General features: G+C 39.4%; 4 protein-coding genes and 1 long non-coding RNA gene across 5 annotated transcripts; all 5 read left to right on the top strand.

Moving 5' to 3' along the window:
* Positions 1-1,754: 1,754 nt before the first annotated feature.
* LOC122128564 (hatching enzyme 1.2-like) lies at positions 1,755-4,186 on the top strand. Its single transcript, XM_042702788.1, has 7 exons — positions 1,755-2,302; positions 2,406-2,762; positions 2,828-2,945; positions 3,304-3,521; positions 3,649-3,730; positions 3,855-3,982; positions 4,091-4,186. Coding segments are annotated over exons 2-7 (735 nt in total). The 5' UTR covers positions 1,755-2,302; positions 2,406-2,575; the 3' UTR covers positions 4,093-4,186.
* A 3,393-nt stretch (positions 4,187-7,579) lies between these two features.
* LOC116225171 lies at positions 7,580-8,559 on the top strand. The gene is made up of 3 exons (XR_004165959.2): positions 7,580-7,835; positions 7,963-8,296; positions 8,405-8,559. It is a non-coding gene; the product is annotated as an uncharacterized LOC116225171 (long non-coding RNA).
* A 4,421-nt stretch (positions 8,560-12,980) lies between these two features.
* LOC116225180 (hatching enzyme 1.2-like) lies at positions 12,981-14,811 on the top strand. Its single transcript, XM_031587095.2, has 6 exons — positions 12,981-13,299; positions 13,392-13,509; positions 13,907-14,085; positions 14,213-14,294; positions 14,421-14,548; positions 14,657-14,811. Coding segments are annotated over exons 1-6 (669 nt in total). The 5' UTR covers positions 12,981-13,139; the 3' UTR covers positions 14,659-14,811.
* Positions 14,812-17,305: 2,494 nt separating this feature from the next.
* On the top strand, positions 17,306-19,037 carry LOC116217989 (hatching enzyme 1.2-like). The gene is made up of 6 exons (XM_042710767.1): positions 17,306-17,584; positions 17,677-17,794; positions 18,192-18,370; positions 18,498-18,579; positions 18,706-18,833; positions 18,942-19,037. Coding segments are annotated over exons 1-6 (669 nt in total). The 5' UTR covers positions 17,306-17,424; the 3' UTR covers positions 18,944-19,037.
* A 3,767-nt stretch (positions 19,038-22,804) lies between these two features.
* On the top strand, positions 22,805-25,758 carry LOC116217988 (hatching enzyme 1.2-like). Its single transcript, XM_031558016.1, has 7 exons — positions 22,805-22,873; positions 23,160-23,241; positions 23,349-23,489; positions 23,582-23,699; positions 25,042-25,220; positions 25,348-25,429; positions 25,554-25,758. Exons 1-7 carry the CDS (start codon positions 22,805-22,807, stop codon positions 25,756-25,758), a joined length of 876 nt encoding a protein of 291 aa, XP_031413876.1.
* Positions 25,759-26,310: the final 552 nt, after the last annotated feature.

Genomic DNA, 26,310 nt, shown 5'->3' with positions numbered 1-26,310 from the left:
CTCATTGTCTTGTTGTTGCTCTACTATTTTTATGCAATATGGCAAAATAATCTATTTCCAGAATCAGAAACATATCCTCTCAGTATCCTTCTTGTAAAGAACAGCCGCACAACAGTTCACATTAACACATATGAGCCAAAATGTCAACAAGTTATGGAACTAAGAGAGCAAGTGTGTATATGTGGGCCCAGTTCAGATTTTCTGCGGGCAGAGTCATACAAATTCTAAACGGAGCCCCAGTGGGGTCTCTGTGGAATCGTCCACAAGGGCTCATCCATGGAAATCCCACACAGGTCCATTGTGGATTGGGCCATGATGGGCCCTCAGGATCATTTGCCAATGTGGCCCAGTATAGGTCGACAATGAGCTATCTGTGCTGTGGGTTTGGGACATGGGACCCTCATGAGAGCTAACTTACAGAGCTTCCATATGGGTTCAGTGGGGTTTTTTCCCATGATGGGCTCTCCGTAGCATCTTTAACATGGGAACAGGAATTGGCGCAGAGTGTGGGCACAATATGGGAAGCGTCCAGTAGACTATGCCCTTACGAGACAGGGCAGTTTTTTTTCTTCTAAAACTAGCATGCTAACTGGCTAACAGCCAACAGACTTGCCTTGCAAACACCATCAGGAGTGCTAAAACTGATCAAAGTTATGAAACGCTTTAAACTGTTGCATTTGGCAAAATATTTATATACGTTTAAAAAACCCTGTAAAAACCCTCAACTATGACAATAAATTGGCATTAAACTGACAATTTGAAATACCATGCAAATGTTTGTCTGAAGCAAACATCATGATAGTGTTTATGTTTATTTTTCTACTATAAATAATACAAATAATAAAAAACTCTTCCTTCATGTGATCTATATGGAGAGGAAGTATGGTTCTATGGTGGTGCAGTGGGCTAAAACACAGTAGTGCTCCACAAAACACAGGATTTCATTAGAATTACAGAAATCAGAGTGCACAATATTCACTGTCTAGCTCACATAGGACAATGAATTCATCATGTCATCCACTTTCACAATGAAAATATGCATCATTGACCTTTTCTCATTGGTACTTAAAATACATTACACATAAAAGATGATATACGAATATGAAAATAATATATAAAATCAAATATTTTTAAAATACTTTTTCACATACTGTAACACATTTGTGTGATATGAATTTAGTCAACAATGCCACTGAATAGGTTAGAAGACCTACAGATACTGCACTCTAATTGTAAGCAATCTTACATGAACAAGTTTATTCCAAATGCCAGGGCATGACTGATAGTTGAAAGAAAGTTACATTGAAGATTTGATTTCACACTTTTCCAGAACCTTGGAAAAAGTTCCACAATTTTCACAAATCGTTTGAAAAGACCTTTATTAGGAGGGTCATTTAATTCTGTCTCATGCCGTGTGTGCTTACCTTAGTCTGCGTACTACCTCTTATTGTTATAAGACATTGCCCTCATTTAAGGGTCTGAAATAATTTCATCAGAAGAGATGGTTAAGTCTAATCTTGTTGATTGGTACGGTTCCATTTCCTGAGTACAGTTAGTCTGCAATATTAATCTCTTAAACTAATGCAGCATGGCTTTGTGTGTCTTTGACTACCAAGGCACACCTTACTTTGAAACTTCTCTCAAAATGTAGAGATTTTAAGAGATGATGAGGACAAATAAACAGAATAGTATGCCTTAGTGCAGTGGTTGGATTTCTGAGGACATCTTCTGCTGATATGATCTGGTAATAATATCTAATTATTCTTTATAGGCTGCCCTTGCAGGTCTTCAAACAACACCTTTCAGTTAAGGCTATGCTTCAAGATGTCACTACTATCAGAGGCTAACGCCATCTTAGAAGGTGATCAAAACAAATAAACTCACCATCATGTCTTTGTTCAGTTGTTGAATTTCTGGGAGAGGTGGTGGTGTCCTCCCATAAGAGCTTCCATTAGACACCTGACCCTGACAGCCGGCCTAAATCCCCCTGCAGACACACCTGCGGAGGGCTGTATAAAAGCTCAGGTGAGATGGGTCTCACACACCGAGCCCCAGTGAAGGAGCCGTCCACAGCATCTCCACACACTAAAGCAACATGGACCTCAGAGCCTCCATCTCCCTTCTTGTGCTGCTGCTTGGCCTGTCCATGGCTCTGCCTGTCATGGTAAGAATGCCTGAGATATTCAGAACTCTATCTTTAAATACTAATCGTTTGTTTGTACCGTTTCATCTTCACCTTTTTTATTTGATCTGTCTCTAGGAGGACGGTGATGAAAATGAGATTGTCTTTGAGGAGCCTGAGGTGGGTCTGACCAAAACCCAGAGGCAGAGTCGTTTTAAAGAGCTTTATATTTAATTAAAGCTGGACATTTTATTTGAACATTTTGGTTTTAATTTTTTCTCAGGAGGACGGTGATGAAAATGAGATTCTCATAGAGGAGTCTGACAGTGTGGACATAACTACACAGATTCTGGCAACCAATAATGGTCTGTTTCTCATTATTCAAACTATTTAACTGCTTCATTTAAATGATCGTTGGCATACATTTACAGTGTCACTAGAATAACTTCAAAAATGACATTTCATCTTTCAGCTTCCAGTGAGCTTTTAATGGAAGGAGATCTTGTTGTGCCAAGAACCAGGAATGCTCTGGCTTGCTGGAACAACAACTGCTTATGGAAGAAGTCTTCTAATGGGAAAGTTGAGGTCCCCTACACAGTCAACTCTCAGTTTTGTAAGTATTTGTTGTATTTTTTAATATGCAATATATATATTTCAAAGCACCCCCATTGAGCAATGGTGCTTAATGTTTGTTGTGCTTTTCAGCATCCGCTGCTAAGAGGAAAGTTCAAAATGCCATGGCAACCTTCAACAGAAAAACCTGTGTTCAGTTTGTTGCTCGCTCGACTCAGAGGGACTACATCAGCATTGAGAACAGAGATGGGTGAGTTTGTCGACTGTAGAGTGTTGAAAATGTCTACGTCCACATACACCTGCTTCCTGGAGCATAGCTTTTCTCTCTTAAATGTAAATCCCACACTAATTATCCTGCTGGTAACACTTTATGTAAAGATCCAATGTAATGACACCAGTGAAGACCACTACTAAATGAATACCAGTTTGGCATTACCTGCAGAATTACTACTAAATATTCATTAATGCTGATTAGTGTGTGACTGACTGGTAATTAGTAACATAATGTCATTAAACACATCCTGGTTGCAAAGCATAATTCTGTGAACAAATGAAAGCAAACTTACAGTAATTAATACATACACTAATATAAGTTAATGACACCCTGTTGTAACTGTTGCTGTCATTGTTCCGCCCATCTTTCTCAGGTGCTTCTCCAGCCTTGGGAGGACAGGAGGCAAACAGGTGGTCTCCCTCCAAAAGAACGGTTGTGTTTACCACGGCATCATCCAGCATGAACTCAACCATGCTCTGGGCTTCTACCATGAGCAAACCAGGAGTGACAGAGACCAGTATGTGAAAATCAACTGGAATTACATCAACCCACGTAAGCCATATTACTTATGCTTAATTCTCTCTCAGAACAATTCAAATGAACACCGACTATATCTAAAATAATTCTTCATGAGAGATAGTCATGTTTTTAAAGCTCTTGTTTGTCTGTCTTTTGGCAGGAATGACTCACAACTTCAAGAAACAACGCACCAACAACCTGAACACTCCATATGACTACTCTTCTGTGATGCATTATGGGAGGTAAGAAAATGGGACCCACTGAATAAAACGTATTCATCAAGAGCTGTTTTACCTGTTTACATTACTAAATATAAATATGTTTTATAAAACTTTTACAAATCACTGTTCAAATTTCCTTCTGTAGAACTGCTTTCACAGTCCAGAATGGAAGGGAGACAATCACTCCAATTCCAAACCGACGTGTGAAAATTGGACAGAGACAGGGACTGTCCACCACTGACATCCTGAGGATCAACAAACTCTATGGATGCTGTGAGTATGACCTCCTGCATCCTATGGTGAAACATCGTATATCTTTGAGATTGCTGAAATGATGAGTACTGCAATCCAATTCTGACAATCCTCTCCTCTTCCAAACAGAACCAAACCCAAACTGATGCTGTCCCAGTCTGGAACCACCACATCACGTCTTGATCACAGAACACAATGTGACAGATGAATATGTACTGTAGATGTCTTGTGAGCATCACTACTGTCATATTGATATTACTGGAAAATAAAATGACTGAAAATAACTCATTGTCTTGTTGTTGCTCTACTATTTGTATGCAATATGGCAAAATAATCTATTTCCAGAATCAGAAACATATCCTCTCAGTATCCTTCTTGTAAAAGAACAGCCGCACAACAGTTCACATTAACACATATGAGCCAAAATGTCAACAAGTTATGGAACTAAGAGAGCAAGTGTGTATATGTGGGCCCAGTTCAGATTTTCTGCGGGCAGAGTCATACAAATTCTAAACGGAGCCCCAGTGGGGTCTCTGTGGAATCGTCCACAAGGGCTCATCCATGGAAATCCCACACAGGTCCATTGTGGGATTGGGCCATGATGGGCCCTCAGGATCATTTGCCAATGTGGCCCAGTATAGGTCGACAATGAGCTATCTGTGCTGTGGGTTTGCCCATGTTCGCTTCTGTGGGTCGACTATAGGACATGGGACCCTCATGAGAGCTAACTTACAGAGCTTCCATATGGGTTCAGTGGGGTTTTGCCCATGATGGGCTCTCCGTAGCATCTTTAACATGGGAACAGGAATTGGCGCAGAGTGTGGGCACAATATGGGAAGCGTCCAGTAGACTATGCCCTTACGAGACAGGGCAGTTTTTTTCTTCTAAAACTAGCATGCTAACTGGCTAACAGCCAACAGACTTGCCTTGCAAACACCATCAGGAGTGCTAAAACTGATCAAAGTTATGAAACGCTTTAAACTGTTGCATTTGGCAAAATATTTATATACGTTTAAAAAACCCTGTAAAAACCCTCAACTATGACAATAAATTGGCATTAAACTGACAATTTGAAATACCATGCAAATGTTTGTCTGAAGCAAACATCATGATAGTGTTTATGTTTATTTTTCTACTATAAATAATACAAATAATAAAAAAAACTCTTCCTTCATGTGATCTATATGGAGAGGAAGTATGGTTCTATGGTGGTGCAGTGGGCTAAAACACAGTAGTGCTCCACAAAACACAGGATTTCATTAGAATTACAGAAATCAGAGTGCACAATATTCACTGTCTAGCTCACATAGGACAATGAATTCATCATGTCATCCACTTTCACAATGAAAATATGCATCATTGACCTTTTCTCATTGGTACTTAAAATACATTACACATAAAAGATGATATACGAATATGAAAATAATATATAAAATCAAATATTTTTAAAAGACTTTTTCACATACTGTAACACATTTGTGTGATATGAATTTAGTCAACAATGCCACTGAATAGGTTAGAAGACCTACAGATACTGCACTCTAATTGTAAGCAATCTTACATGAACAAGTTTATTCCAAATGCCAGGGCATGACTGATAGTTGAAAGAAAGTTACATTGAAGATTTGATTTCACACTTTTCCAGAACCTTGGAAAAAGTTCCACAATTTTCACAAATCGTTTGAAAAGACCTTTATTAGGAGGGTCATTTAATTCTGTCTCATGCCGTGTGTGCTTACCTTAGTCTGCGTACTACCTCTTATTGTTATAAGACATTGCCCTCATTTAAGGGTCTGAAATAATTTCATCAGAAGAGATGGTTAAGTCTAATCTTGTTGATTGGTACGGTTCCATTTCCTGAGTACAGTTAGTCTGCAATATTAATCTCTTAAACTAATGCAGCATGGCTTTGTGTGTCTTTGACTACCAAGGCACACCTTACTTTGAAACTTCTCTCAAAATGTAGAGATTTTAAGAGATGATGAGGACAAATAAACAGAATAGTATGCCTTAGTGCAGTGGTTGGATTTCTGAGGACATCTTTGTGAGTATTTCAAATTTGAAAAGATGTAAGAATTTTTCTGCTGATATGATCTGGTAATAATATCTAATTATTCTTTATAGGCTGCCCTTGCAGGTCTTCAAACAACACCTTTCAGTTAAGGCTATGCTTCAAGATGTCACTACTATCAGAGGCTAACGCCATCTTAGAAGGTGATCAAAACAAATAAACTCACCATCATGTCTTTGTTCAGTTGTTGAATTTCTGGGAGAGGTGGTGGTGTCCTCCCATAAGAGCTTCCATTAGACACCTGACCCTGACAGCCGGCCTAAATCCCCCTGCAGACACACCTGCGGAGGGCTGTATAAAAGCTCAGGTGAGATGGGTCTCACACACCGAGCCCCAGTGAAGGAGCCGTCCACAGCATCTCCACACACTAAAGCAACATGGACCTCAGAGCCTCCATCTCCCTTCTTGTGCTGCTGCTTGGCCTGTCCATGGCTCTGCCTGTCATGGTAAGAATGCCTGAGATATTCAGAACTCTATCTTTAAATACTAATCGTTTGTTTGTACCGTTTCATCTTCACCTTTTTTATTTGATCTGTCTCTAGGAGGACGGTGATGAAAATGAGATTGTCTTTGAGGAGCCTGAGGTGGGTCTGACCAAAACCCAGAGGCAGAGTCGTTTTAAAGAGCTTTATATTTAATTAAAGCTGGACATTTTATTTGAACATTTTGGTTTTTATTTTTTCTCAGGAGGACGGTGATGAAAATGAGATTCTCATAGAGGAGTCTGACAGTGTGGACATAACTACACAGATTCTGGCAACCAATAATGGTCTGTTTCTCATTATTCAAACTATTTAACTGCTTCATTTAAATGATCGTTGGCATACATTTACAGTGTCACTAGAATAACTTCAAAAATGACATTTCATCTTTCAGCTTCCAGTGAGCTTTTAATGGAAGGAGATCTTGTTGTGCCAAGAACCAGGAATGCTCTGGCTTGCTGGAACAACAACTGCTTATGGAAGAAGTCTTCTAATGGGAAAGTTGAGGTCCCCTACACAGTCAACTCTCAGTTTTGTAAGTATTTGTTGTATTTTTTAATATGCAATATATATATTTCAAAGCACCCCCATTGAGCAATGGTGCTTAATGTTTGTTGTGCTTTTCAGCATCCGCTGCTAAGAGGAAAATTCAAAATGCCATGGCAACCTTCAACAGAAAAACCTGTGTTCAGTTTGTTGCTCGCTCGACTCAGAGGGACTACATCAGCATTGAGAACAGAGATGGGTGAGTTTGTCGACTGTAGAGTGTTGAAAATGTCTACGTCCACATACACCTGCTTCCTGGAGCATAGCTTTTCTCTCTTAAATGTAAATCCCACACTAATTATCCTGCTGGTAACACTTTATGTAAAGATCCAATGTAATGACACCAGTGAAGACCACTACTAAATGAATACCAGTTTGGCATTACCTGCAGAATTACTACTAAATATTCATTAATGCTGATTAGTGTGTGACTGACTGGTAATTAGTAACATAATGTCATTAAACACATCCTGGTTGCAAAGCATAATTCTGTGAACAAATGAAAGCAAACTTACAGTAATTAATACATACACTAATATAAGTTAATGACACCCTGTTGTAACTGTTGCTGTCATTGTTCCGCCCATCTTTCTCAGGTGCTTCTCCAGCCTTGGGAGGACAGGAGGCAAACAGGTGGTCTCCCTCCAAAAGAACGGTTGTGTTTACCACGGCATCATCCAGCATGAACTCAACCATGCTCTGGGCTTCTACCATGAGCAAACCAGGAGTGACAGAGACCAGTATGTGAAAATCAACTGGAATTACATCAACCCACGTAAGCCATATTACTTATGCTTAATTCTCTCTCAGAACAATTCAAATGAACACCGACTATATCTAAAATAATTCTTCATGAGAGATAGTCATGTTTTTAAAGCTCTTGTTTGTCTGTCTTTTGGCAGGAATGACTCACAACTTCAAGAAACAACGCACCAACAACCTGAACACTCCATATGACTACTCTTCTGTGATGCATTATGGGAGGTAAGAAAATGGGACCCACTGAATAAAACGTATTCATCAAGAGCTGTTTTACCTGTTTACATTACTAAATATAAATATGTTTTATAAAACTTTTACAAATCACTGTTCAAATTTCCTTCTGTAGAACTGCTTTCACAGTCCAGAATGGAAGGGAGACAATCACTCCAATTCCAAACCGACGTGTGAAAATTGGACAGAGACAGGGACTGTCCACCACTGACATCCTGAGGATCAACAAACTCTATGGATGCTGTGAGTATGACCTCCTGCATCCTATGGTGAAACATCGTATATCTTTGAGATTGCTGAAATGATGAGTACTGCAATCCAATTCTGACAATCCTCTCCTCTTCCAAACAGAACCAAACCCAAACTGATGCTGTCCCAGTCTGGAACCACCACATCACGTCTTGATCACAGAACACAATGTGACAGATGAATATGTACTGTAGATGTCTTGTGAGCATCACTACTGTCATATTGATATTACTGGAAAATAAAATGACTGAAAATAACTCATTGTCTTGTTGTTGCTCTACTATTTTTATGCAATATGGCAAAATAATCTATTTCCAGAATCAGAAACATATCCTCTCAGTATCCTTCTTGTAAAGAACAGCCGCACAACAGTTCACATTAACACATATGAGCCAAAATGTCAACAAGTTATGGAACTAAGAGAGCAAGTGTGTATATGTGGGCCCAGTTCAGATTTTCTGCGGGCAGAGTCATACAAATTCTAAACGGAGCCCCAGTGGGGTCTCTGTGGAATCGTCCACAAGGGCTCATCCATGGAAATCCCACACAGGTCCATTGTGGATTGGGCCATGATGGGCCCTCAGGATCATTTGCCAATGTGGCCCAGTATAGGTCGACAATGAGCTATCTGTGCTGTGGGTTTGGGACATGGGACCCTCATGAGAGCTAACTTACAGAGCTTCCATATGGGTTCAGTGGGGTTTTGCCCATGATGGGCTCTCCGTAGCATCTTTAACATGGGAACAGGAATTGGCGCAGAGTGTGGGCCCAATATGGGAAGCGTCCAGTAGACAATGCCCTTACGAGACAGGGCAGTTTTTTTTCTTCTAAAACTAGCATGCTAACTGGCTAACAGCCTACATACTTGCCTTGCAAACACCATCAGGAGTGCTGAAACTGATCAAAGTTATCTAACGCCTTAAACATGCATTTGGCAAAATATTTATATACGTTTAAAAAACCCTGTAAAAACCCTCAACTATGACAATAAATTGGCATTAAACTGACAATTTAAAAATACCGTGCAAATGGTGGTCTAAAGCCAACATCATGATAGTGTTTATGTTTATTTTTCTACTATAAATAATACAAATAATAAAAAACTCTTCCTTCATGTGATCTATATGGAGAGGAAGTATGGTTCTATGGTGGTGCAGGGCTAAAACACAGTAGTGCTCCACAAAACACAGGATTTCATCAGAATTACAGAAATCAGAGTGCACAATATTCACTGTCTAGTAGAGATGCAACGATTAGTCGACGAAATCAACGACGTCGATTGTGAAAAATTGTCGACGATGGTTTTTATTGTCGACGCGTCATAAAATATATTTAAAAAATTTTTTTTTTTTTTTTTTGGGCAGATGCTAGCAGAGCTACCGGTGATTTTCATTCGGCATTGCAATGCACTATAGGAAGTGCGAAATAGTGCATCTTTAACTAATAATAATTGACCATCATTGAGAAAAATGGAACAGAATCTGCAAATAGCCTAGCATACAAATCATGCACTGTTTTCTTTGCCCTCCGTTCTCGCACCTTCATGTGCTGCATATCAGAAATGGCCTACTGAAAAGCGAATTATTCTGAGACGGCTCATGTTACCATGGAAACAATAAACAAAGCTAGCTTTAGTAGCTGCTGCATATGAGATATGGCTAACAGAAAAGTTGTCATTTTTCTCAATGATGCTCAATTATTATGTTAAAGAAGTACTATTCCAGTATTTCAAAGAGAATGAGCTGGGGGAGCACAAGAACAGTAAGTGTCTAGCAGCAATTATCATAGACATACATGATATATCTATAACTTATAGTAAGGTTTAAGCTTACATGTTGGAAAACAGAACGTCTCATGGAGGATGCTTGCTAACGCTATTTCAGTTATGTTAAGTGCAATGTAGTGAATCAGTGAATTATCAGAGTACCCTATATTTTCGTTTGTTCTGAATAGTTAACCTCCTCCACTTAGCATTCTTCAAACAAAAGATTGTGGAAAAAAATATTTCATAAGTTGAATTTGAATGTCACTTGCAGCCCAGTTATTCTTGCGTTATTTTGCACTTGCAGAGGCTTGATTGCTAATTTGAGTTACTTTTAAAACTTTATTTGCACTTTCTCTTTACTTTTAAAAGCATATTTGCACTTTAATTTGTATTACTATTTAATTTATGTATTATGATGATTACATTTGTTACTCAAATACATTTGAAATTCAAATTCCAACATTTTGAGTCGTTATTTTAATTTGCTATGGGAAATAATCGTTAGATTAGTCGATTAATCGAAAAAATTGTCGGTAGATTAATCGATTACCAAAATAATCGTTAGTTGCAGCCCTACTGTCTAGCTCACATAGGACAATGAATTCATCATGTCTTCCACTTTCACAATGAAAACATTCATCATTGACCTTTTCTCATTGGTACTTAAAATACATTACCGGTACACATAAAAGATGATATACGAATATGAAAATAATATATAAAATCAAATATTTTTAAAAGACTTTTTCACATACTGTAACACATTTGTGTGATATGAATTTAGTCAACAATGCCACTGAATAGGTTAGAAGACCTACAGATACTGCACTTTAATTGTAAGCAATCTTACATGAACAAGTTTATTCCAAATGCCAGGGCATGACTGATAGTTAAAAGAAAGTTACATTGAAGATTTGATTTCACTCTTTTCCAGAAGCTTGGAAAAAGTTCCACAATTTTCACAAATCGTTTAAAAAGACCTTTATTTTAAAAATTTTTATAATTTATTTATTGAAGGAATTGTACAATACAGGTTATCTCAAGCAGTATCTCAAGCATTTTCCCTCCATGTTTTCATTTTTTTTTTAAAACACGAACAAGATTACCCTCACCCACCCTCCCCATACACCTCTTGGCAGTTAGTATGTTCATAAAAACAAAAAACATTTCTCAGTCATGAATGTACAATCTCACAGCTATGCATCAATATTCTTACAAAACATAGGCCCTCATATGTCCATAACACAGTAAGTGGCTCAAATATAGTAAATATTTACAATGTGTCAACCATTCTGTGAGGCGAACTAATATCAATGGGGAAAAAAAAAAAGAGAAGATAAATAAATAGGCAATGAATAGAAAGAAGAATAAATAAATAAACGGCTAGGAAAGGATAGAGAGGGGGGAGGGTCTCAATTACAGTTAGGGACACTCACCCAGTGGGCAACTCTTTCAGACTCTCAAAATACGACAAAAACGGTCCCCACTTGAAATAGAACCTTTCCACAGACCCTCTGAGTGTAAATTTGATCTTTTCCAGCTTTAGAAAAAACATTACATCTTCCAGCCAGACCGAAGCTGATGGGGAAGTAGAAGATTTCCAGACTAACAAAATTCTCCTACGGGCCAAAAGTGACTGGTTTGCATTTAAACCCAGAGTTTCATCAGCCACACCAAATATTGCTATAAGTGGACAGGGTTCCAGCATCACTCCAAGAGACTCGCTTAGCGTTTTAAAAACTATTGCCCAGTAACCTGAAAGTTGGGGACAAGACCAGAAAGAATGCACTAGATTGGCTGGAGAAAAAGAACATTTATCGCAGCTAGCGTGAAAAGACCTTTATTAGGAGGGTCATTTAATTCTGTCTCATGCCGTGTGTGCTTACCTTAGTCTGCGTACTACCTCCTATTGTTATAAGACATTGCCCTCATTTAAGGGTCTGAAATAATTTCATCAGAAGAGATGGTTAAGTCTAATCTTGTTGATTGGTACGGTTCCATTTCCTGAGTACAGTTAGTCTGCAATATTAATCTCTTAAACTAATGCAGCATGGCTTTGTGTGTCTTTGACTACCAAGGCACATCTTACTTTGAAACTTCTCTCAAAATGTAGAGATTTTAAGAGATGATGAGGACAAATAAACAGAATAGTATGCCTTAGTGCAGTGGTTGGATTTCTGAGGACATCTTTGTGAGTATTTCAAATTTGAAAAGATGTAAGAATTTTTCTGCTGATATGATCTGGTAATAATATCTAATTATTCTTTATAGGCTGCCCTTGCAGGTCTTCAAACAACACCTTTCAGTTAAGGCTATGCTTCAAGATGTCACTACTATCAGAGGCTAACGCCATCTTAGAAGGTGATCAAAACAAATAAACTCACCATCATGTCTTTGTTCAGTTGTTGAATTTCTGGGAGAGGTGGTGGTGTCCTCCCATAAGAGCTTCCATTAGACACCTGACCCTGACAGCCGGCCTAAATCCCCCTGCAGACACACCTGCGGAGGGCTGTATAAAAGCTCAGGTGAGATGGGTCTCACACACCGAGCCCCAGTGAAGGAGCCGTCCACAGCATCTCCACACACTAAAGCAACATGGACCTCAGAGCCTCCATCTCCCTTCTTGTGCTGCTGCTTGGCCTGTCCATGGCTCTGCCTGTCATGGTAAGAATGCCTGAGATATTCAGAACTCTATCTTTAAATACTAATCGTTTGTTTGTACCGTTTCATCTTCACCTTTTTTATTTGATCTGTCTCTAGGAGGATGGTGATGAAAATGAGATTGTCTTTGAGGAGCCTGAGGTGGGTCTGACCAAAACCCAGAGGCAGAGTCGTTTTAAAGAGCTTTATATTTAATTAAAGCTGGACATTTTATTTGAACATTTTGGTTTTTATTTTTTCTCAGGACGGTGATGAAAATGAGATTCTCATAGAGGAGTCTGACAGTGTGGACATAACTACACAGATTCTGGCAACCAATAATGGTCTGTTTCTCATTATTCAAACTATTTAACTGCTTCATTTAAATGATCGTTGGCATACATTTACAGTGTCACTAGAATAACTTCAAAAATGACATTTCATCTTTCAGCTTCCAGTGAGCTTTTAATGGAAGGAGATCTTGTTGTGCCAAGAACCAGGAATGCTCTGGCTTGCTGGAACAACAACTGCTTATGGAAGAAGTCTTCTAATGGGAAAGTTGAGGTCCCCTACACAGTCAACTCTCAGTTTTGTAAGTATTTGTTGTATTTTTTAATATGCAATATATATATTTCAAAGCACCCCCATTGAGCAATGGTGCTTAATGTTTGTTGTGCTTTTCAGCATCCGCTGCTAAGAGGAAAATTCAAAATGCCATGGCAACCTTCAACAGAAAAACCTGTGTTCAGTTTGTTGCTCGCTCGACTCAGAGGGACTACATCAGCATTGAGAACAGAGATGGGTGAGTTTGTCGACTGTAGAGTGTTGAAAATGTCTACGTCCACATACACCTGCTTCCTGGAGCATAGCTTTTCTCTCTTAAATGTAAATCCCACACTAATTATCCTGCTGGTAACACTTTATGTAAAGATCCAATGTAATGACACCAGTGAAGACCACTACTAAATGAATACCAGTTTGGCATTACCTGCAGAATTACTACTAAATATTCATTAATGCTGATTAGTGTGTGACTGACTGGTAATTAGTAACATAATGTCATTAAACACATCCTGGTTGCAAAGCATAATTCTGTGAACAAATGAAAGCAAACTTACAGTAATTAATACATACACTAATATAAGTTAATGACACCCTGTTGTAACTGTTGCTGTCATTGTTCCGCCCATCTTTCTCAGGTGCTTCTCCAGCCTTGGGAGGACAGGAGGCAAACAGGTGGTCTCCCTCCAAAAGAACGGTTGTGTTTACCACGGCATCATCCAGCATGAACTCAACCATGCTCTGGGCTTCTACCATGAGCAAACCAGGAGTGACAGAGACCAGTATGTGAAAATCAACTGGAATTACATCAACCCACGTAAGCCATATTACTTATGCTTAATTCTCTCTCAGAACAATTCAAATGAACACCGACTATATCTAAAATAATTCTTCATGAGAGATAGTCATGTTTTTAAAGCTCTTGTTTGTCTGTCTTTTGGCAGGAATGACTCACAACTTCAAGAAACAACGCACCAACAACCTGAACACTCCATATGACTACTCTTCTGTGATGCATTATGGGAGGTAAGAAAATGGGACCCACTGAATAAAACGTATATTCATCAAGAGCTGTTTTACCTGTTTACATTACTAAATATAAATATGTTTTATAAAACTTTTACAAATCACTGTTCAAATTTCCTTCTGTAGAACTGCTTTCACAGTCCAGAATGGAAGGGAGACAATCACTCCAATTCCAAACCGACGTGTGAAAATTGGACAGAGACAGGGACTGTCCACCACTGACATCCTGAGGATCAACAAACTCTATGGATGCTGTGAGTATGACCTCCTGCATCCTATGGTGAAACATCGTATATCTTTGAGATTGCTGAAATGATGAGTACTGCAATCCAATTCTGACAATCCTCTCCTCTTCCAAACAGAACCAAACCCAAACTGATGCTGTCCCAGTCTGGAACCACCACATCACGTCTTGATCACAGAACACAATGTGACAGATGAATATGTACTGTAGATGTCTTGTGAGCATCACTACTGTCATATTGATATTACTGGAAAATAAAATGACTGAAAATAACTCATTGTCTTGTTGTTGCTCTACTATTTTTATGCAATATGGCAAAATAATCTATTTCCAGAATCAGAAACATATCCTCTCAGTATCCTTCTTGTAAAGAACAGCCGCACAACAGTTCACATTAACACATATGAGCCAAAATGTCAACAAGTTATGGAACTAAGAGAGCAAGTGTGTATATGTGGGCCCAGTTCAGATTTTCTGCGGGCAGAGTCATACAAATTCTAAACGGAGCCCCAGTGGGGTCTCTGTGGAATCGTCCACAAGGGCTCATCCATGGAAATCCCACACAGGTCCATTGTGGATTGGGCCATGATGGGCCCTCAGGATCATTTGCCAATGTGGCCCAGTATAGGTCGACAATGAGCTATCTGTGCTGTGGGTTTGGGACATGGGACCCTCATGAGAGCTAACTTACAGAGCTTCCATATGGGTTCAGTGGGGTTTTGCCCATGATGGGCTCTCCGTAGCATCTTTAACATGGGAACAGGAATTGGCGCAGAGTGTGGGCACAATATGGGAAGCGTCCAGTAGACTATGCCCTTACGAGACAGGGCAGTTTTTTTTTCTTCTAAAACTAGCATGCTAACTGGCTAACAGCCAACAGACTTGCCTTGCAAACACCATCAGGAGTGCTAAAACTGATCAAAGTTATGAAACGCTTTAAACTGTTGCATTTGGCAAAATATTTATATACGTTTAAAAAACCCTGTAAAAACCCTCAACTATGACAATAAATTGGCATTAAACTGACAATTTGAAATACCATGCAAATGTTTGTCTGAAGCAAACATCATGATAGTGTTTATGTTTATTTTTCTACTATAAATAATACAAATAATAAAAAACTCTTCCTTCATGTGATCTATATGGAGAGGAAGTATGGTTCTATGGTGGTGCAGTGGGCTAAAACACAGCAGTGCTCCACAAAACACAGGATTTCATTAGAATTACAGAAATCAGAGTGCACAATATTCACTGTCTAGCTCACATAGGACAATGAATTCATCATGTCATCCACTTTCACAATGAAAATATGCATCATTGACCTTTTCTCATTGGTACTTAAAATACATTACACATAAAAGATGATATACGAATATGAAAATAATATATAAAATCAAATATTTTTAAAAGACTTTTTCACATACTGTAACACATTTGTGTGATATGAATTTAGTCAACAATGCCACTGAATAGGTTAGAAGACCTACAGATACTGCACTCTAATTGTAAGCAATCTTACATGAACAAGTTTATTCCAAATGCCAGGGCATGACTGATAGTTGAAAGAAAGTTACATTGAAGATTTGATTTCGCACTTTTCCAGAACCTTGGAAAAAGTTCCACAATTTTCACAAATCGTTTGAAAAGACCTTTATTAGGAGGGTCATTTAATTCTGTCTCATGCCGTGTGTGCTTACCTTAGTCTGCGTACTACCTCTTATTGTTATAAGACATTGCCCTCATTTAAGGGTCTGAAATAATTTCATCAGAAGAGATGGTTAAGTCTAATCTTGTTGATTGGTACGGTTCCATTTCCTGAGTACAGTTAGTCTGCAATATTAATCTCTTAAACTAATGCAGCATGGCTTTGTGTGTCTTTGACTACCAAGGCACACCTTACTTTGAAACTTCTCTCAAAATGTAGAGATTTTAAGAGATGATGAGGACAAATAAACAGAATAGTATGCCTTAGTGCAGTGGTTGGATTTCTGAGGACATCTTTGTGAGTATTTCAAATTTGAAAAGATGTAAGAATTTTTCTGCTGATATGATCTGGTAATAATATCTAATTATTCTTTATAGGCTGCCCTTGCAGGTCTTCAAACAACACCTTTCAGTTAAGGCTATGCTTCAAGATGTCACTACTATCAGAGGCTAACGCCATCTTAGAAGGTGATCAAAACAAATAAACTCACCATCATGTCTTTGTTCAGTTGTTGAATTTCTGGGAGAGGTGGTGGTGTCCTCCCATAAGAGCTTCCATTAGACACCTGACCCTGACAGCCGGCCTAAATCCCCCTGCAGACACCCCTGCGGAGGGCTGTATAAAAGCTCAGGTGAGATGGGTCTCACACACCGAGCCCCAGTGAAGGAGCCGTCCACAGCATCTCCACACACTAAAGCAACATGGACCTCAGAGCCTCCATCTCCCTTCTTGTGCTGCTGCTTGGCCTGTCCATGGCTCTGCCTGTCATGGTAAGAATGCCTGAGATATTCAGAACTCTATCTTTAAATACTAATCGTTTGTTTGTACCGTTTCATCTTCACCTTTTTTATTTGATCTGTCTCTAGGAGGACGGTGATGAAAATGAGATTGTCTTTGAGGAGCCTGAGGTGGGTCTGACCAAAACCCAGAGGCAGAGTCGTTTTAAAGAGCTTTATATTTAATTAAAGCTGGACATTTTATTTGAACATTTTGGTTTTTATTTTTTCTCAGGAGGACGGTGATGAAAATGAGATTCTCATAGAGGAGTCTGACAGTGTGGACATAACTACACAGATTCTGGCAACCAATAATGGTCTGTTTCTCATTATTCAAACTATTTAACTGCTTCATTTAAATGATCGTTGGCATACATTTACAGTGTCACTAGAATAACTTCAAAAATGACATTTCATCTTTCAGCTTCCAGTGAGCTTTTAATGGAAGGAGATCTTGTTGTGCCAAGAACCAGGAATGCTCTGGCTTGCTGGAACAACAACTGCTTATGGAAGAAGTCTTCTAATGGGAAAGTTGAGGTCCCCTACACAGTCAACTCTCAGTTTTGTAAGTATTTGTTGTATTTTTTAATATGCAATATATATATTTCAAAGCACCCCCATTGAGCAATGGTGCTTAATGTTTGTTGTGCTTTTCAGCATCCGCTGCTAAGAGGAAAATTCAAAATGCCATGGCAACCTTCAACAGAAAAACCTGTGTTCAGTTTGTTGCTCGCTCGACTCAGAGGGACTACATCAGCATTGAGAACAGAGATGGGTGAGTTTGTCGACTGTAGAGTGTTGAAAATGTCTACGTCCACATACACCTGCTTCCTGGAGCATAGCTTTTCTCTCTTAAATGTAAATCCCACACTAATTATCCTGCTGGTAACACTTTATGTAAAGATCCAATGTAATGACACCAGTGAAGACCACTACTAAATGAATACCAGTTTGGCATTACCTGCAGAATTACTACTAAATATTCATTAATGCTGATTAGTGTGTGACTGACTGGTAATTAGTAACATAATGTCATTAAACACATCCTGGTTGCAAAGCATAATTCTGTGAACAAATGAAAGCAAACTTACAGTAATTAATACATACACTAATATAAGTTAATGACACCCTGTTGTAACTGTTGCTGTCATTGTTCCGCCCATCTTTCTCAGGTGCTTCTCCAGCCTTGGGAGGACAGGAGGCAAACAGGTGGTCTCCCTCCAAAAGAACGGTTGTGTTTACCACGGCATCATCCAGCATGAACTCAACCATGCTCTGGGCTTCTACCATGAGCAAACCAGGAGTGACAGAGACCAGTATGTGAAAATCAACTGGAATTACATCAACCCACGTAAGCCATATTACTTATGCTTAATTCTCTCTCAGAACAATTCAAATGAACACCGACTATATCTAAAATAATTCTTCATGAGAGATAGTCATGTTTTTAAAGCTCTTGTTTGTCTGTCTTTTGGCAGGAATGACTCACAACTTCAAGAAACAACGCACCAACAACCTGAACACTCCATATGACTACTCTTCTGTGATGCATTATGGGAGGTAAGAAAATGGGACCCACTGAATAAAACGTATATTCATCAAGAGCTGTTTTACCTGTTTACATTACTAAATATAAATATGTTTTATAAAACTTTTACAAATCACTGTTCAAATTTCCTTCTGTAGAACTGCTTTCACAGTCCAGAATGGAAGGGAGACAATCACTCCAATTCCAAACCGACGTGTGAAAATTGGACAGAGACAGGGACTGTCCACCACTGACATCCTGAGGATCAACAAACTCTATGGATGCTGTGAGTATGACCTCCTGCATCCTATGGTGAAACATCGTATATCTTTGAGATTGCTGAAATGATGAGTACTGCAATCCAATTCTGACAATCCTCTCCTCTTCCAAACAGAACCAAACCCAAACTGATGCTGTCCCAGTCTGGAACCACCACATCACGTCTTGATCACAGAACACAATGTGACAGATGAATATGTACTGTAGATGTCTTGTGAGCATCACTACTGTCATATTGATATTACTGGAAAATAAAATGACTGAAAATAACTCATTGTCTTGTTGTTGCACTACTATTTTTATGCAATATGGCAAAATAATCTATTTCCAGAATCAGAAACATATCCTCTCAGTATCCTTCTTTAAAAGAACAGCCGCACAACAGTTCACATTAACACATATGAGCCAAAATGTCAACAAGTTATGGAACTAAGAGAGCAAGTGTGTATATGTGGGCCCAGTTCAGATTTTCTGCGGGCAGAGTCATACAAATTCTAAACGGAGCCCCAGTGGGGTCTCTGTGGAATCGTCCACAAGGGCTCATCCATGGAAATCCCACACAGGTCCATTGTGGATTGGGCCATGATGGGCCCTCAGGATCATTTGCCAATGTGGCCCAGTATAGGTCGACAATGAGCTATCTGTGCTGTGGGTTTGCCCATGTCCGCTTCTGTGGGTCGACTATAGGACATGGGACCCTCATGAGAGCTAACTTACAGAGCTTCCATATGGGTTCAGTGGGGTTTTGCCCATGATGGGCTCTCCGTAGCATCTTTAACATGGGAACAGGAATTGGCGCAGAGTGTGGGCACAATATGGGAAGCGTCCAGTAGACTATGCCCTTACGAGACAGGGCAGTTTTTTTTCTTCTAAAACTAGCATGCTAACTGGCTAACAGCCAACAGACTTGCCTTGCAAACACCATCAGGAGTGCTAAAACTGATCAAAGTTATGAAACGCTTTAAACTGTTGCATTTGGCAAAATATTTATATACGTTTAAAAAACCCTGTAAAAACCCTCAACTATGACAATAAATTGGCATTAAACTGACAATTTGAAATACCATGCAAATGTTTGTCTGAAGCAAACATCATGATAGTGTTTATGTTTATTTTTCTACTATAAATAATACAAATAATAAAAAACTCTTCCTTCATGTGATCTATATGGAGAGGAAGTATGGTTCTATGGTGGTGCAGTGGGCTAAAACACAGTAGTGCTCCACAAAACACAGGATTTCATTAGAATTACAGAAATCAGAGTGCACAATATTCACTGTCTAGCTCACATAGGACAATGAATTCATCATGTCATCCACTTTCACAATGAAAATATGCATCATTGACCTTTTCTCATTGGTACTTAAAATACATTACACATAAAAGATGATATACGAATATGAAAATAATATATAAAATCAAATATTTTTAAAACACTTTTTCACATACTGTAACACATGTGTGTGATATGAATTTAGTCAACAATGCCACTGAATAGGTTAGAAGACCTACAGATACTGCACTCTAATTGTAAGCAATCTTACATGAACAAGTTTATTCCAAATACCAGGGCATGACTGATAGTTGAAAGAAAGTTACATTGAAGATTTGATTTCACACTTTTCCAGAACCTTGGAAAAAGTTCCACAATTTTCACAAATCGTTTGAAAAGACCTTTATTGGGAGGGTAATTTAATTCTGTCTCATGCCGTGTGTGCTTATCTTAGTCTGCATACTACCTCTTATTGTTATAAGACATTGCCTTCATTGAAGGATCTGAAATAATTTCATCAGAAGAGATCTTTCTTTCTTATGCCCTTTGCTCCTCTTGGGTGCATAGGCCATTGACGAATGTCCTCCATTTCGCTCGGTTGTTGGCAGTTCTTTCAACGTCTCCCCAGTTGAGCCCTTTCCCAGCCATTTCTGCCTGGACACTTCTCCTCCAGCTGTTCCTGGGTCGACCTGGTTTTCTTCTTCCCTGTGGGTTCCATTTCAGGGCTTGCCGAGTGATGTTTGTGGCCGGTTTTCTGAGGGTATGTCCAATCCAACTCCACTTTCTCCTGAGAATTAGCATGTCAATTGGATCCTGGCTTGTTCTTTTCCACAAGTCCACATTGCTTATTCTGTCCTTCCCCCAGATGTTCATTATCCTTCTGAGGCAGGTGTTGATGAATGTTTGCAGCCTGTGTGTTGATTGCTTAGTGGTTCTCCATGTCTCGGATCCATACAGCAACACTTGTTTCATGTTGGAGTTAAAGATTCGTACCTTGGTGTTAATTGATATGTTCTTTGAGCTCCAGGTCTTCCTGAGCATATTAGACACCACTCTTGCCTTGTTGATCCGGCTTTTTATGTCCGCCTCTGTACCTCCGGTGGTGTCCACAACGCTGCCCAGGTATGTGAATGCCTCCACTTCCTTTAGGGCATTACTGTTCATGAGGATGGGGTTGCTGGATTTGGAGTGGATCTTGATAACCTGCGTCTTTGCTGTATTGGGTGTTAGACCAAGTTTTGACGCAGTTTGTGAGAGTCTGTCTGTCTTTTCTTGTATCTGTGCTTGTGTATGTGAGAGGAGAGCCAAGTCATCCGCAAAATCGAGGTCGTCCAGCTGCTCCCACAGTGTCCACTGGATCCCGTTCTTTCTCTCCTCAGTTGTTTCCCTCATAATCCAATCTATTGCCAGGAGGAACAGGAATGGAGATAGAAGGCATCCCTGTTTGACGCCCGTCCTAACGTCAAAGCTCCTGGAGAGTTGGCCTGCATGGATGACTTTGCATGACGTTCCTTCATATGAGTTCCTGATTAGGTTTGTGATCTTGGTGGGAATTCCGTAGTAGTCCATAAGGTGCCATAGTCCTGTTCTGTCCAAGCTGTCGAACGCTTTCTCAAAGTCGATGAAATTGATGTAGAGGGAGGTGTTCCATTCAATAGACTGTTCAATTATGATGCGTAGTGTTGCTATGTGGTCTGTACATGAGCGATCTTTCCTGAATCCTGCTGGCTGGTCCCGAAGCCTCTTGTCCACGGCATCCTGGAGACGATTGAGAATGACCCTATTGAATATTTTGCTGGGTACGGAAAGTAGGGTGATCCCGCGGTAGTTGTTACAGTTACTGCGGCCCCCTTTCTTTAGCAGTTTAACAATGTAACCCTCTGTCCACTCGGTTGGTGTCCTTTCCTCTTCCCAAATTCTTCCAAAGAAACTGTAGAGCAGGTCCGTTGTTAGGTTGGGCTCTGCTTTAAGGGCTTCAGGTGGAATGTTGTCGGGTCCAGCAGCCTTGCCAGATTTTAGTTGTTTGATGGCCGTCTTGATTTCAGTCTTTGTTGGTCTGCCACACTTGAAGAGATGGTTAAGTCTAATCTTGTTGATTGGTACGGTTCCATTTCCTGAGTACAGTTAGTCTGCAATATTAATCTCTTAAACTAATGCAGCATGGCTTTGTGTGTCTTTGACTACCAAGGCACACCTTACTTTGAAACTTCTCTCAAAATGTAGAGATTTTAAGAGATGATGAGGACAAATAAACAGAATATTATGCCTTAGTGCAGTGGTTGGATTTCTGAGGACATCTTTGTGAGTATTTCAAATTTGAAAAGATGTAAGAATTTTTCTGCTGATATGATCTGGTAATAATATCTAATTATTCTTTATAAGCTGCCCTTGCAGGTCTTCAAACAACACCTTTCAGTTAAGGCCATGCTTCAAGATGTCACTACTATCAGAGGCTAACGCCATCTTAGAAGGTGATCAAAACAAATAAATTCACCATCTTGTCTTTGTTCAGTTGTTGAATTTCTGGGAGAGGTGCGGGTGTCCACCCATAAGAGCTTCCATTAGACACCTGACCCTGACAGCAGCCCTAAATCCCCCTGCAGACACACCTGTGGAGGGCTGTATAAAAGCTCAGGTGAGATGGGTCTCACACACCGAGCCCCAGTGAAGGAGCCGTCCACAGCATCTCCACACACTTAAGCAACATGGACCTCAGAGCCTCCATCTCCCTTCTTGTGCTGCTGCTTGGCCTGTCCATGGCTCTGCCTGTCATGGTAAGAATGCCTGAGATATTCAGAACTCTATCTTTAAATACTAATCGTTTGTTTGTACCGTTTCATCTTCACCTTTTGGATTTGATCTGTCTCTAGGAGGACGGTGATGAAAATGAGATTTTCTTTGAGGAGCCTGACAGTGTGGACATAACTGTAACGGGACCGAGCGGTCTCATCGTGCAGGTGGGTCTGACCAAAACCCAGAGGCAGAGTCATTTTAAAGAGCTTTATATTTAATTAAAGCTGGACATTTTATTTGAACATTTTGGTTTTTATTTTTTCTCAGGAGGACGGTGATGAAAATGAGATTCTCATAGAGGAGTCTGACAGAGTGGACATAACTACACAGATTCTGGCAACCAATAAAGGTCTGTTTCTCATTATTCAAACTATTTAACTGCTTCATTTAAATGATCGTTGGCATAAACTTACAGTGTCACTAGAATAACTTCAAAAATGACCTTTCATCTTTCAGCTTCCAGTGAGCTTTTAATGGAAGGAGATCTTGTTGTGCCAAGAACCAGGAATGCTCTGGCTTGCTGGAACAACAACTGCTTATGGAAGAAGTCTTCTAATGGGAAAGTTGAGGTCCCCTACACAGTCAACTCTCAGTTTTGTAAGTATTTGTTGTATTTTTTAATATGCAATATATATATTTCAAAGCACCCCCATTGAGCAATGGTGCTTAATGTTTGTTGTGCTTTTCAGCATCCGCTGCTAAGAGGAAAATTCAAAATGCCATGGCAACCTTCAACAGAAAAACCTGTGTTCAGTTTGTTGCTCGCTCGACTCAGAGGGACTACATCAGCATTGAGAACAGAGATGGGTGAGTTTGTCGACTGTAGAGTGTTGAAAATGTCTACGTCCACATACACCTGCTTCCTGGACAGTGTTGGGAGTAACTGATTACAAAGTAACCGATTACTGTAATCAGATTACTTTATCCAGTAACTCAGTAATGTAAAGGATTACCTTTGAGTTTTCGGTAATCCGATTACAGTTACTGACCGAATAAAAAAGCAGTTACTTCAGTTACTTTTTACGTGCCTATCTGCTCCCTTTCATTCGATTGATATGCTCACGCGCGGCCGTGACCCCATATTCACCTCAGTTTCCATGGTGTTACTTTGTAAACCGTTGGTGGGAACTGCGGTGAATGTGGGGTCACGCGAGTAGAAGGCTAATAAACATGATGGCAGGCGATAAGAGTGACCACGGATGTTTTGGAAGATTGAAAAACTCCCATTATTTTCTTTTTGTATCCGTGAAAGAAAAAAATATTACAGTTAAATGTAAGCTGTGCTCTGGAGACAAGCGCCTCTCAACTGCACTTGACTCAACAAGCAACCTCTACAAACATCTGTTTCGCCAACACGAACAGGTGAAACTTGTAGCGAGAGATTGTTTGATATGTCACTAATCCTATAGTGTACTGGTGCATTACAAAATTGCTTGTTATATTCCCATTTCTATTAATTTGGCTTGGGTGCAATGGTTGGGACATTATGGTAAAAATAGATTGCTATGTGCAGTCTGCTTTTTAACCCTTCCTGTTTATGTCATCGGTTCAAGATGTGCCTAGAGTGCTGGTATAGGATCAGATTGTCTTGTGTCTATTCAAAGATGCAAAACTGATCCTAGATCAGCACTTCTATGATTCAGGTAAGGGATGATCTTTTTTTGTTTTTGGAAAGTAACTGAAAGTAATCAGTAATCCGATTACTTTATAGAGCAAGCAATCAGTAAAGTAATCTGATTACAATTTAGAGAACGTAATCAGTAACTTTACCTGATTACTTTTATTAAGTAACTTGCCCAACAATGTTCCTGGAGCATAGCTTTTCTCTCTTAAATGTAAATCCCACACTAATTATCCTGCTGGTAACACTTTATGTAAAGATCCAATGTAATGACACCAGTGAAGACCACTACTAAATGAATACCAGTTTGGCATTACCTGCAGAATTACTACTAAATATTCATTAATGCTGATTAGTGTGTGACTGACTGGTAATTAGTAACATAATGTCATTAAACACATCCTGGTTGTAAAGCATAATTCTGTGAACAAATGAATGCAAACTTACAGTAATTAATACATACACTAATATAAGTTAATGACACCCTGTTGTAACTGTTGCTGTCATTGTTCCGCCCATCTTTCTCAGGTGCTTCTCCAGCCTTGGGAGGACAGGAGGCAAACAGGTGGTCTCCCTCCAAAAGAACGGTTGTGTTTACCACGGCATCATCCAGCATGAACTCAACCATGCTCTGGGCTTCTACCATGAGCAAACCAGGAGTGACAGAGACCAGTATGTGAAAATCAACTGGAATTACATCAACCCACGTAAGCCATATTACTTATGCTTAATTCTCTCTCAGAACAATTCAAATGAACACCGACTATATCTAAAATAATTCTTCATGAGAGATAGTCATGTTTTTAAAGCTCTTGTTTGTCTATCTTTTGGCAGGAATGACTCACAACTTCAAGAAACAACGCACCAACAACCTGAACACTCCATATGACTACTCTTCTGTGATGCATTATGGGAGGTAAGAAAATGGGACCCACTGAATAAAACGTATTCATCAAGAGCTGTTTTACCTGTTTACATTACTAAATATAAATATGTTTTATGAAACTTTTACAAATCACTGTTCAAATTTCCTTCTGTAGAACTGCTTTCACAGTCCTGAATGGACGGGAGACAATCACTCCAATTCCAAACGGAAATGTGAAAATTGGACAGAGACAGGGACTGTCCACCACTGACATCCTGAGGATCAACCAACTCTATGGATGCTGTGAGTATGACCTTCAAACCCAATCGGGTCCAGAGATGCCTCATTCTTTATGTCTTTTAGGGAAATCTGAATTGTGAGCCATTTGTATGCCTTGCTGACTACATTTGTGTTTTACCTCAGGATGAAAGATGAATAAGGGAAGACACACCAGTGATGCTGCTTCAGTCTGACACCTTTACAAGCGCTGCTGTCTTTACAGTAGAGGATTGGGAGTTATATAATCATAAAAATGTCCAAGAACAATTATTTGCTAAACCATCTGTAAATGAAATTACTGGGAAATAAAATCATGTAACTAAATGTAATGTTGCCTTGCACTATATGCATGCCGTTTTTCTTAGTAAAAAACACACTTTTAACTCAATAATTTAAACAGAGACTCCATAATCTCATTATTCACCTTTAACGAATGTAGAATGTAGAATTTCCAGACTTTGCAAGCAGTGCAACAGATCTCCTCAAAATCCAAGTAAATCAACTAAATCAGTAAACAGTAACAGTAAAATCAGTTAAACCACAATTAACTAAAGACTATACAAAGATAAAATGTGCAATTTCACTGGATGTGATCAGAAAATGCAATTCATGTCCAGTGAGTGACAATATGAAATGCCCAAACCATTTCGTTT

Source organism: Clupea harengus, chromosome 20, assembly GCF_900700415.2.
Source record: "Clupea harengus chromosome 20, Ch_v2.0.2, whole genome shotgun sequence".
Taxonomy (NCBI): domain Eukaryota; kingdom Metazoa; phylum Chordata; class Actinopteri; order Clupeiformes; family Clupeidae; genus Clupea; species Clupea harengus.
Note: the sequence above shows the minus strand (reverse complement) of the source record. Positions and strands in the feature narration are given on the sequence as shown.

Coding starts and splice junctions, on each gene's coding strand:
- LOC116225180 (XM_031587095.2), top strand. CDS start 13,140: ATGACATTTCATCTTTCAGCTTCCAGTGAGCTTTTAATGGAAGGAGAT. Junction 13,300..13,391: donor CACAGTCAACTCTCAGTTTT/GTAAGTATTTGT, acceptor TGTGCTTTTCAG/CATCCGCTGCTAAGAGGAAA. Junction 14,295..14,420: donor TCTGTGATGCATTATGGGAG/GTAAGAAAATGG, acceptor TTCCTTCTGTAG/AACTGCTTTCACAGTCCAGA.
- LOC116217988 (XM_031558016.1), top strand. CDS start 22,805: ATGGACCTCAGAGCCTCCATCTCCCTTCTTGTGCTGCTGCTTGGCCTG. Junction 23,242..23,348: donor GATTCTGGCAACCAATAAAG/GTCTGTTTCTCA, acceptor TTCATCTTTCAG/CTTCCAGTGAGCTTTTAATG. Junction 23,700..25,041: donor AGCATTGAGAACAGAGATGG/GTGAGTTTGTCG, acceptor CATCTTTCTCAG/GTGCTTCTCCAGCCTTGGGA.
- LOC122128564 (XM_042702788.1), top strand. CDS start 2,576: ATGACATTTCATCTTTCAGCTTCCAGTGAGCTTTTAATGGAAGGAGAT. Junction 2,763..2,827: donor TTTGTTGTATTTTTTAATAT/GCAATATATATA, acceptor TGTGCTTTTCAG/CATCCGCTGCTAAGAGGAAA. Junction 2,946..3,303: donor AGCATTGAGAACAGAGATGG/GTGAGTTTGTCG, acceptor ATGACACCCTGT/TGTAACTGTTGCTGTCATTG.
- LOC116217989 (XM_042710767.1), top strand. CDS start 17,425: ATGACATTTCATCTTTCAGCTTCCAGTGAGCTTTTAATGGAAGGAGAT. Junction 17,585..17,676: donor CACAGTCAACTCTCAGTTTT/GTAAGTATTTGT, acceptor TGTGCTTTTCAG/CATCCGCTGCTAAGAGGAAA. Junction 18,580..18,705: donor TCTGTGATGCATTATGGGAG/GTAAGAAAATGG, acceptor TTCCTTCTGTAG/AACTGCTTTCACAGTCCAGA.